General features: G+C 49.8%; 1 protein-coding gene across 1 annotated transcript in view; it reads right to left on the reverse strand.

Annotated features, from left to right (window-relative positions):
* SHROOM3 (shroom family member 3) overlaps positions 1–12,515 on the reverse strand; it is a 103,872-nt gene that overhangs the window by 4,531 nt on the left and 86,826 nt on the right. Inside the window, exons 7-8 of the mRNA XM_014595766.3 lie at positions 11,670–11,820; positions 2,549–2,821 (exon numbers count right to left, since the gene is read on the reverse strand). Coding sequence (XP_014451252.2) covers positions 2,549–2,821; positions 11,670–11,820 — 424 coding nt within the window. The remainder of the gene's footprint in view (positions 1–2,548; positions 2,822–11,669; positions 11,821–12,515) is intronic.

Raw genomic sequence — 12,515 nt, forward strand, 5'->3', positions numbered from 1 at the left:
CTCTTCGGGATCTTCTTTTCTATGTTGCTGCACTATGCTTTTGATGGCTTGAAGGAAGACGTATACCTTCACACAAGATCAGATGGCAAACTCTACAATCTATCATGTCTAAAGGCCAAGACAAAAGTGAGGCACATACTTATGACAGAGCTCCTTTTTGCTGATGATGCTGCACTCACTGCCCATGAAGAAGGCCAACTACAAATACTCATGAATCACTTCTCCCATGCTTGCAGGATGTTTGCCCCAATGATCAGCATCAAGAAGACTGTGGTCCTAAGACAGAGTGTTCACCACTCACTATCTATCGGCCTTGACAACACACCTTGTGAAGTACTGAAGTTCTGCTACCTTGGCTCCATAGTGAAAGATAACCTATCACTGGATTAAGAGCTAAATGTGTGCATTGGAAAGTCAGCTGCCACTTTCAGTAAGCTCTCCAAATGAGTCTTAAACAATACAAAATTCACAATAAAAACTAAGCTGCTTGTGTACAAAGCCTGTGTCCTCAATGTCTTTATGTATAGCAGTGAGAAATGGTCAACATATGCATATCAAGAAAAGAAGCTGAACAGTTTCCACCTACACTATTTACGGTGCATCCTTGACATCCAGTGGCTAAGTACAATCACCAACACAGAGGTCATCACCAAACTGAACCTGCTAACCTTTACTGCACTACTCAAACAGCAGTGCCTATGCTGGCTTGGGCATCTTTGCAGGATGGAAAGTGGGTGCATCCTAAAGGATATCCTGTATGGGCAAATTGCAGGTGGGGAGAGAAGAGTAGGACACCCAACACTGCACTTCAAAGACATCTGCAAACAGGATATGAAGGCTTTTGGAATTGACCCAAACCTTTGGGAGGCCTTAGAAGGAGACAGGACAAAGTGGTGCTCCCTATTCAATCATGGAGTCCAACATCACAATGAAAAATGGTCACTCGAATTACAACATAACCAAAGGGAACAGCCTGCCAGCACAGTAGCCCCTAAGGCCGTGCACACCTGTGACCACTGTGGCAGGACCTGCAAGTCTAAAATTGGTCTTTACAGCCACAAGAGAAAATGCACCACCAGTCAGTAGAATAGCTGTAATATCCACCATTGCTTGCTGATGAATGAATGCCATAGATTAGTCTACTGCACAGTAAAGCATCTCGTGTAGACGTTCCCAGTAAGGCTCAAACTCCACTGAACTGAAATCCCAAACTATTTGGTCAATAGGCTGCCATTGCTGCTAGAAATTCAGAAAATCACAGAAAATAGGGATGGAAGGACCCTCAGGAGGTCACCTAGTCCAATCCCCTGCTCAAGGAAGGAATAGCCCTGTCTAAATCATCTCAGACAAGACTGTCTATACTGCAGCTAAAAACTAATTGGAAATAAAACTAGTGCAAGCCCTGATTTCTTGCATGAGTTGGCTTCATCAACTTCAGCTGGCTGGCCAAAGAGTCTTAAAACTTAGTTAAGATGGACCTAGAAGATCAAAGTTTGTCCCACAAAATGTCACCTGGCCTTTATTTCTATTTGTCCAGCTAACAGTAAGATGTGTCCAGTCAAAAACAAAGCTATGTGTTTAAGTAGCTAAGAAGCCTGGGATTTGATTCATTTGTACAAAACAGCAGCCAAGAATAATGGGGGTCAGACCTGTGTTTACAAATATGTATATATAGTGAATAGGCAATCTATTACTGCCTTTCATTCTGGAGACTGCAGTCATTTATATAAGGACTTTCACAGTAGCTTAAGAGAATTGGACACCCAGGACACATCCAGACATGCATGGATGTTTGGTTCCCCAGGGACAAGTAGCAGCGGCGCACCTTGCACTGCAGCTATTTGTCCCTGGGGAATGCCTAGGCCATGTGTGCTTTGGCACATAGCAAGTTTTCCTGAATGGGGTAGGGAAGGCTGGGGCCAGCACTGTGCTGGCTCCAGCAGCCTTACCTGGGGTCCTGGGCACCTCCCAGGGCCGCAGCCATGGTGATTCTGCTGTGCAGAGCCTGGTCAGCAGCCACAGCACAGTTCTGGGTGGCCCAGCTCTGCTTTTTAACAGCGCGCACTGCCTGAGTATGTGCTGTGCTGTTTTTTTTCCCCTGCATTATTTTTTAACCCCTGGATATCCCCCCACCCCCCAGCCTGTTTCTCACCCACTGTCTCCTCAATTTATATCTTCACAGACTGCCTGCCTTGCATGTGTACCAGCCCAGCCTCTGGCTTCTTTACTATTCATTCCATGCAGGGAGAGCACACACCAACTGCAGATGCTTCCTCAGCCTGACAAAGGGTATTTAAACCCAAAAGTTTGCTGAGAAGAATTTTTTCAACTAGTTGAGTTGGTCTAATAAAAGATACTGGATTTACCCAAAGAACCTAGCCTGCCTAGCTGGACATAGGTCCTTAGACCAACACAGCTACAACCTACACCCCTGTAAGATATTGGGAACCCTTTGAAAAATCCCAGTTTACCCAGGCATGTTTTTCTGATCACACATTGTCCAGTCCTCAACAAAAGCAATGTTCTCCAGGTTACAAAAGATACATACCCATTCCTCAGTATTGCCATCTTCATCTAGGCTGCTCAGGATGTTCTCTACACGAGCCAGCCGTCCCGAGAGGGAAAGCAATAGGTTCACCACCTTATCCAGGTCTCCTATGAACATCTTGTATTTGTCAAACTCATTGGGCTTGCATAGGTTGCTGATCAACAGCTCCACTTCCTCTCCCAGGGTATTATTCATCTTAGTGTCTGCTAGCAGGCTCTCCTTAGCATCTTTCAAGATCTCCAGCTTGTGGGACAAGCTCCCAATGAGTTCAGCCTAACAGGAGAGAATCACAGTTGGTTACCATCTATGCTGTGCAGTTTTGACAATGGGAAAACATGGTCTCCTGTCCTGAGGAGCTGTTAGAAAATTCATTGTATGCAGACAGTGACCACAATAAAGTGAGATAGAGAACAGAATAGAGTCTGGAGGAGACACTCAAGGTAAGTGAGATTGTTGAAGCTGTAGGCTAAAAAATTTATGATTCGGTTTCCCTTGCACAGAGACCCAAATCTTAATTTGGTCGTGTCATCATTGGACAATATTTTCCAAACTGCCGTAGGACTTTGGGTGCCACATTTTAAAATATCCAACTAGATTCATCTTGAAGGGGATAATGATAGATATTAAACTTACTTTTGCAGAGTACTTTGGTATTGCTGGATGAAGAGTGTCATAGCAGAGTTACATTCCTGTTCCTCACATTTCCTCCTACTATCACCTTCAGGATTCTTGTGTGTACATTATATTTTGTATTGCCCTTTGCTTACAGTAACATTACTAAAAACTGACCAATATGAAGGGACTAATACTGATTAATTGACCATAAATCCGGCCTATGTTGTTATGGGGAACAAGTGCCTCTGTTACAGTGCTTTACAGAGCTGAGGAGCATCAAAAGAAAAGACAAAAATCCCAAACTTTTCACTCTTTTCCCAATCTTAAAACACAAAAATTCCTATAAATTCTGGGCTCCAGAGGTATTAACAGCAGAAACTACAAGCCACACTCTCAAGTTCAGCTGCAGCTAGAGATGAAGCTTTTCTACCTCAACAGTATCCACTGTCTGGCCTGGAGTTGCAACTGTGTACACCAGAAATGCTCCAGCTTTTCCAACAGCATGAGTAATGGGAGCAATGGCCCATTTTATGAAAGCATTCACAGCCATTCCACACTCTAAGAGAAGGTCTTGGAGTATGGCTACCCAACAAGTACCCAACAAGTACTGCTGTGCATGTACTACAGTTCCCAGTTCCTCATTTCTGCTATGATTAGCTGGGGAAGCTACAACTGTCCACAGTCTGTGGTCTGGCGCTGGTAACCTTAACAACTCTACTTCCACTTAGATATAATTTAGGGCTGCCCAACTGGCAGCCCACAAGGGGTTAAATCAGGGGGTGGCAATTATTTGGGCCTGAGGGCCACTTAGGGAGTTTTGGTGAGCTGGTGCGGCCGGGTCAGCACCTCCCTCTCCCGTGCTCCATCAGCACCCTGCACCCTAAATGTCTGTTCTGTGCACAGATGGGCAGATGGGATGAGGCCATGGGTGGGCAGGAAGCAGCATCCAGTAGTGGTACAGAAGGGTGGGGCCCTGCACGTCCCTGCAACAGGCTCTGGTTCTGCAGGTGGGGGATGGAGAGAGTGGATTGCAGCTCTGCCTCAGGCCTCTGCCCTGAAATCCCAGGGTCTCCATGGAGACTAGCCAGGACCCACGTGGGAAGGGCACATGGCCAGGTGTACAGGATGGGTCCCGTCACTGTGTGGGACGATGAGACTCTCGGGAGCAGGAGGGATTCTCCCCTGACAGTCCCCAACTGGTGAGGGATCTGGGCCCTGAAAAGGCTGAGGGTTGGCTTACATTACCGTTCATCAGCTGGTGAGCCAGATTGAGGGAGACCCACAGGGGTCTCTGCCCCCAAAGACAGAGAGTGAGAGGTGAGCACCTGACTGGTGGGACGCATGAGTCCAGACTCATGAGTCAAGAGCCCTGTGTAGCACCAGTTGGGCTATTCTGGGGTTTTCCTTCATTTCTAGTTTCTTCTTCATTTCCAGTCTCTTCTTCCTTTTTTTTCCCTTTGGGAATAAGCTGGCACAGGAGAATACCGGCATAGCCCATGGAGGCTTGGGGAGGTAAGTCAGGTGGTTCCAAGCAGTTTCTAGGGTGAGAGCCAGAATGGGGGTCCTCCCATTCCAACCATGATTTCCTGACGAGCAAGACGTGGCAGGCAAGTAAAAAGGAGACCCATCTCAGGGTAGGAGGCTCCAAGTGCCTGTAGGGGTGCAATACTAGAAGGCCTGAAAGAGGTGACTGGCACGGGGACCATAACATTTGGACCTGTGACCTCGCTACCAGCCCTCCCCTGAGGACACAGCCTTAGGTAGGTGGGTGGGGAGCTGCATCTAAGAGTAGACATGCTGAGCCAGGGCTCGAATCTTGGAGCAGCGACAGTGTGGGGCTGGGGTCCAGGGGCAGAGCCGTGATCCACTCCCTGCACACACCTGCCTGAGGAACTGGCACCTGTCACAGGGGTGCGTGGGCAGTGCATCGGGGCTCTGCCCCAGGCCCCAGCCCCACACTGTCACTGTCCTCTGATCCTACCCCATGATCCTGGGCCCACCGTTGGCCAGACAAAATCCTTTGGCGGGCCAGATCCAGCCATATTTTGCCCACCCCTGGGTTAAACTGTGGTCACTAGGCTCCTGCCCAGCTACTGGTCCTCCTGCTTTACCTACAGTAGTAGCCTGAGTCTCTGGGCTGTTGCTTCCTGCCCCTGCTCCAAGATACAGACTCCATGAGAAGCCCTTAGTGCAGACCTAGGGTATGTTCAGCCTCTTATGCAGTAATAATACATTATATATGTTAATATACACCACATACAGTGAGGCTGAAATGTTTCAGGAAACAATCCTTTTTCTGTTACTGGTAATTTTATATAAACTGACTCAGTGCTGCAGGATAAAATGGGTCTTTGAATACAGGTTGCACTTTATGGTAGCACTTAGAAATGCTTTGAAGTGGTGTTTTAAAGAAAGGGCATGTCTATTCATGGTGATTTTTAAAGGCTGGTTTCACTGTCTACTACAGAGTATCATTCATCTAATTTCCACTAGATGGCTGCATCATTCACATATCAGTTCCAGGAACATCACAGTTTTCTGACTGGAATCCAATATGCAAAACCCAGGTGGAAAGGAAGTGAAATGTAAGTGCCAGGATCATAGGGGGAATGGCCCAGCTGCGCTATTCCATGTGGTGGCTGGGTATTCCAGGGGGTAAAATGGCCAACCACAAGCAGGCCAAGCAAAGGCAAGGTGAGACCATCAGTGTGCTGCTGGGACATGACGAGAGATCTGGGCTTTCTGTTTCCCATGGAAAAACAGAGTAAAACGCGAATATCCTTTCTTACTGGAGTAAAAGGCAGATTTCTCATCTTAGCAGTGAAACACATGGATTTTGCAGTTTTGCAGCGAGCCTTCTGCAGCCTGGCAGAGTTCCAGCCTGCAGGGGGCTGGGAGGGAGAGGGAGGAGGGTGGTGAGGCAGAGGATACGCACATGGCTGCCAGGCAGCCTGGAGAGCAGCTCCCACAGGTAAGGGGGGGGGGTACAATTGAGCCCCCATAGGGAAGGAGGGGAGGAGTTGGGCAAGGCTGGGGCTGCAGTCTAGCTGGGCAGTGCATGGGGCTTGGGGCCCAGGGTCACACTGTGTGCCTGCAGTGCCCCAGCGGGGAGCAGGATGGGGCCACAGGCAGCTCATTTGCGGGGTGGGGAAAGCTGCTTGCTGCTGTGAGCTCCGCACTGCCCTGGTGATGCATCCCTCACATGTGCGGCAGCTTTGAGGGGCACAACTCTGCGCCGTTGCCTTTACTGGAGCCGCGAACACAGGGGCTGAATTGCCAAGGCAGTGCAGAGATTGCAGTGGCATGCAGCTTCTCTGTGTGGCTATGCTGTTCCCTGCCCCGCTGGGTCGCACCCTCTGGGCTGCGGAGGCCCTGGGGGAGGGCAGCAGGGCGGGAGCCCGAGCCCACAGCATGCAGCCCATGCCTGCTCCCATCCCTGTCCTGTGCACAGATCTGCGGGGTGTGAGTCCCCCCACCCCCTGGGGAGTGCGTGCTGTGGCAGGGAGCAACCTGAGCCCATGGCAGGCAGCAGGGGAGAGCTGGGCTCTGCTCCGCTGTAGCAGCCACCACCTCTTCCTGGGGGCAGGGCATTGCAGACCCGGGTCCCTGGCTCCATAGTCTTGGCAGCTGGGGGCCCCTCTGGCAAGGGCTATGGGTAGGGGGTGAGGGGCACCAGCAAGGCTGTTGGGGAGGAGTGAGAGGCATGAGCAGGGGGGCTATGGCAGGGCCTTTATGTTTAGTCATGGATTTGGGGGGGTTTATTAGAAAATTTGTGATTTTTTTATCAGAAAATTTGCAATTTTTTATCAAGGAAAACCAGGATCCTTGGACATGACACATTATGAGGCGATTTCAGGGCCATCTCATAGACACGGGAATCTGAGAGAACCTTCTCACTTTACACCCCAGCAGCTCTGTTGACTGCAGTGGAGTGAATCCAGATTTATACCAGGATTAAAATCAAGATAATTTGTCTCCTTAGGACTGAAATGACAACCAAAGGAAAGCTCTAACGCTCTGTACAGCATGTAGCTGCACTGCTCATAAGACAGTGTCACAAACCAAATGGGCAACAAAGGCGATTCAATTACTACATCAGCTATGGAAAACCTTGTGGAGTCCTTTCCAGGGCCGTATTTAAAGCCTGGCAGGAGCATTCAACAGACTCTGCATCAGGCTTAGGCTGCACAGAGGGTAGCAGCTCACTGGCTACCTGCAAATTTTGCACCACAGGAAGGCCATGTGATTCAGAACATCATTTTTGCTGTTGTCTCTGTCTCAGAAACTGCTTGGCTATGTTGCTGCCAGATGGAGGCAAGAAGCCCTCCTACCTGCTTGATGGCTGCATTGTTGTGGAAGGCCTAGGAGTTTGAAATGGACCTGAAAGCACTCACTTTTTCTTCCTCACTCTCTGCCCCTCCTAGTGCCAGCTACCAGAGCTCCTTTGCATTTATGATGGTAATGAGTTGGTTTACTCAAATGACCTCTCAGGAAAGCTGTCTTCCCTGGTAACACCTTATGCAAATGTTGCTGGTCACAGGCCAAAGTGCAAACCTGCCAAAACAATTTCAGTACTCTGGGCCTAATCACTCTTATCTATTTCTATTTTCCCATACAAATGTAGTCTTTGAGAATTCATCTTCCACCAGCAGGCTCTCACCTTCTTGCAAACTCCTTAGACCAGGGGTGGGCAATGATATGCAATTATCAGCACCCCCTCCCCACTCCAGTGCAACAGCTCACCAAAACTCCCTAAGTGGCCCCATCCTGTCCACCTGGCCACTTGCCCTGCTCCTGTGGGTCCCAGCTGATCACCACAGTAACCCCAGGATTGTGGTGCAGTGACAGCATGGGGCCAGGCTGGGGCCTGAGGCAGAGCCATAATCTGCTCCCCACATGCACCTACCCGCGGAAAACATGGTCATCACAGGGGCACGTGGGGAGTTGATCATGGCTCTGCCTTGGCCCTGCACTGTCACCACCCTGTGATCTCACTTCATGATCCCAGCCTCACCTGCCTGTCCCACTCCCAAACACTGCTCCTCACTCACCCACGGCCTGGCTGTGCACCCTGTCTGCGCAGGTCTTGCCCCCAGCAGTGGGTGTGGGGTGGACTCACTGGGGTGTCTGGGCAGTGAGTCCAGGTCCGGTGGGAGCAGCTGGAAGGAGCCACCACCACCAGGAAGTGAGTCCTGCTGCTGGCCTGCCCCAGCCCCGCTGTGTCATGGGCTGGATAACATTCCTAAGTGAGCCATATATGACCTGTGGGCCATATTTAGTTCACTCCTGCCTTAGACCTTTGCTACATGTATGACTCATCAGAGCAACACCTCATCCTTTTAACCAGACTTCTCCCATTTGTTTACTGCAAGCAGATGGGCATTTCCAAATGAAGCAGCATTCAATGAAGAATCAGTGAAATGCTATTAGCCTTGGACCAGCTGTAATTAGCAGCTTTAAAGTAATGAACTCTTCCCAGGTTAATTATTTAATTATGCTTTTAAGTGGGAATGAAGACATTGGTCAAGTGCTTTTGGATCATTTATTGACTGTGTAAGACTGTAGTTGCTATGTGCTATCTATGTAGAATTATGGAAGTTGGAGGGGAAAGAGGCCTGTTACCTTAGCCTGCCCACTTCAGTGTCGGCTGCAGAGCTAGGAACAGAACCCAGGTTCCTCAATTAAGTTTCTAGAGTATGGTCTAGGTTTATTTTAAATGCCTTTCAAAAATGGGGCTTCCATCTTATTAATAATGCATATTATGGTTGTGTTTTAATAATTCAACAGAAACTGGGTCCCATTCTTTACAATGTTGTGAAGAGAAAGGCCCTGCCCAAGTGGTTTGCAGTCTAAATGGACAAGAAATACAATGGCTGGGAACAGGAACAGAAGGGGAACTAAAACAGAAAGGTGAAGTGACTCATCTAAAATCTTATAGCAGGTCAGCCGCAGAGCCAGGAACAATACCCAGGTTGCTAATTAATGCATAGTGTTCCGCATTCTTGGTTTTTATTTTTTTAAAAACCTGGGAATTTTGGGGTGGTTATCTTCAAAACATAAAAACCAGGATGAAACTGGGGTAAAAGGAAGAAGGGGGTGAAGCCGGAAATCAGTTTAAATCGGGGGGGGAAAAAAATCGGTGTTGAAGGAGGGACTAGGGAATGGGCAGGGGGAGGGGCACGGTGCAGCCTGTCGGCCGCTCCTGGGGCTGCAGCAGGGAACGAAGCAGGGGGAGCTGTCAGCGGGTGCGGGGCGTGGCTCTTGCTGCTACGTGCACCCTACGGGAGGGCTGCGGGCTGGGGAGTGTGCCCCTGGATCTGCGTGTGGGACGAGAGCAGGTTGCCATCCGCCCCGAGCACCAGGAAGAGCCTGGTGCCACCACTGACCTCAGGCTGTTCCTGGTGCTCCAGGAGGGCAGCACCCTGCTCTCACTGTAGCCTGCCGCCACTGCAGGCTGGGGCCGGTGGTGGCACCACAGGTGCTTGGGTTGGGCAGCAGCACTGGGGGGGGGGACCTGACCCCAACCCCAGCACCGGCACCTCGTGCCCCACCTGGTGTCAGAGCCGGGAGCCCCACAGCCCCAGGCAGTGCCTCCAGCCCCACGGGCCTGTGCTGAGAGCCTGGGTGAAGCCCCCTGCTACAGGACGTGGGGCCAGGCTCTTCCGCCTGCCCCGCTCTGGTGGGGCTTGGGGCTTGCAGCTCCCAGCACCCGGGGCAGGACCAAAGCCAGAGCCGCCATGGTGCAGGTGGGACCTGCCCACCCCAGGAGTGATTCCCGTGGCCTGTCCTGCCCAGAGTCAGACCTGGGTGCCCTGTGCCCCCAAGCAGTGGCTCTAGCCATCCTCCCTTGGCCCCCATGTGGCCACCACCACCTCCTCATCCCCTGCTCCACATGTGGCTGCTGCCACTGCCCTCCTTCCCCCCCTCCCCCTCTCCCCCTCTCCCCCAGGCCACATCCGTCTGGAAACCTGTGCCTCAGGTAACTGGCACAGCAGCACTTTTAGCTTACCAGCACCACCTGTTTTTCAGTTCAAGTCCCTGTTTACCAGTACAAGTGGGGAATGGGCCATTCCCCACTCATGCTAGTTAACAGGGATTTGAACTGAAAAATGGGTGTAAAAATCAGTAAAAACCAAATGACTTTAAAAAAATCAGGGAAATTATCAGTGAAAAAAAAAATCATTAGAAATCGAGAATGTGGAACACTACTAATGCAGGTAGCTTGACTCCCAGTTTTATGTACTAGCTTACACACTGAGCAACCTGTGATCTTGGTGTATGATGTACACACATGCAATGTTTATAATGTATTGTGCATAGGTCAATAGTTGTATAAGTCACTACACTGAAAATGAACACTTGTACTGAGGGAGTAAGAATGTGCAAGCTGCATTATCCTGTCTAGTGCAGCATACTGTACTTTATATTTATAGACAATTTGCTTATTTTTGATGTGACAGAAGAGAGAAATGCAGAGATAAGCGCCAGCTCTCTATAGAGACCACCTGTCTCCTTGCATTTCTGTAGCATCTGTTATGAGTTAGTGGGTTGCTGAGGTGAGACTATTCTATTTGTAACCTTTAGACTGCTCCACAAGCCCCGAGAGCTCCGGAAAATGACAGCATAATCTTCTTGATTGAGCAAGAGAGCATCCAGGCCACTGGGCTCTATGGTTTGGGACTTGTCACTGTCACTGACTTGATCTGCAACTTCAGACAACTCATTTCACTTCTCTGTTTCCCCTCCCACCTTTTATGCACTCTTTAGGGCAGGGATAATATCATATGATACATATGTATAGCACATGGAATATTTTAGGTAATCTGCACTCAGAAAGCTGAATTTGTACCAGCTGAAACTGGGACAAGGGCTGCTAGGGTAAATAATGACTTTCTTGGGCTGCCCTGGTACCAGGCTAACCCCCACCCCTCCCACCCTGGACATGTCCACATGTACCATTACAAAGCAGCAATAAACCGTGGAGCTTATTGCTCTGCAGTTTATTGCTCCCAGGAAGCTCCCTGGGTGCACATCTGTACATGCACGCGAACCACAGCACATTGATCTGGGTCTCAGCAGCCCCAGCTGACAGGAGGCCCTGGGGGTCAGACTGCTAACCCAGGGCTGCCCCAACTAGACTCAGTGTGCTGAAGAGAGGCTGGCTGGGGCACAAGGATGCTTCAGTGTGGGGCTAAACACCAGGCCCAGCCAGCTGGCTAAGTTTCTACACGTGCACTGCTGAGCACAAAAAACTCCACAGCAGGGTAGGTCCTACCCTGCTGTGGAGTTTATCAGTTTCATGCACCCTAATAGGGGCGCACATGTAGATGCGGAGACGTTTACTGCACAGTTAATTAGGCAACTGTGAAGTAAACATCTTTGTGGCCCCTGTGTAGACAAGACTTCAGTGGAGAAAATCCCTGAAGTCAGTTGCACTTCCATACATCAGGGCTGAAGGAGCCCCTGCCTAGCTACACACAGACAGTGATACACGCCCTGGGTTTACCTTCTTCTCATTAATATCCAGCTGCTCCTTTTCCTCATCTGCATCCGCTGGCAAGTCTTTGATTTTATTCAGCAGCTCTACCTTGGGTGCTGACACACTGTAGTAGGCAGGACAGGTGACCATTGTTACAGCGGGTTCCTTTTCTTCTTTCCTAAGCCACAATAAACAAGTCATGCTCCCATCCAAAGAGAAGCCCAGTTTGGTTTCGACTCTTGACTGTTCCAATCTAAGGCCTCTCTAGTGTATTAATTTGCAACAGTGGCGCCAACCCTCTGGCCCTGTGGGCTGGATGAGTGGCATGCGTCAGTCCATGGGTGGGATCCAGCATGGGATTAATGCACAGGATTGGTCTCTGGGTCCAATCCAGCTGCAAGCTGGCCTGATCAAACACGGGTGTGTTTCAGCTGCATACTGGCTCAAACTTGCACTTCTGGATCTGGCGTGATGTGGTGTACAGGGCCACGTTATCTGGCTTGTGGATCTCCCCACTTGCACAAAAATTTGGCAGCAGGGGAACAGCAATTAACATTACCACTGTTCCCTCTCCACCAAATTTTCAGACCTTTGGGGAGCCTTGAGGAGTCCCATGGGCTGGATATCACAGCTTCTGAGGCTGGATCAGGCCCACAGGTTAGGGGTTCAGAATCCTGATTTGAAATAGTTTATTAATATTAAGCTTTGAAGAAGAGTGCTAAATCTCACCAGCAGAGGGTGCCTGGCAACTGTTTTCCACTCTGGAAAAAATGCTAGCACAATTGCACTGATATTTAGTTGTTAATTGAGCATCACTCTCAACAGTGGGGCCAGATGTTCAGCTAGGGTAACAGAACCTCACAAAAGTCACTT

Source organism: Alligator mississippiensis, chromosome 2 (genome assembly GCF_030867095.1).
Source record: "Alligator mississippiensis isolate rAllMis1 chromosome 2, rAllMis1, whole genome shotgun sequence".
Lineage (NCBI taxonomy): Eukaryota > Metazoa > Chordata > Crocodylia > Alligatoridae > Alligator > Alligator mississippiensis.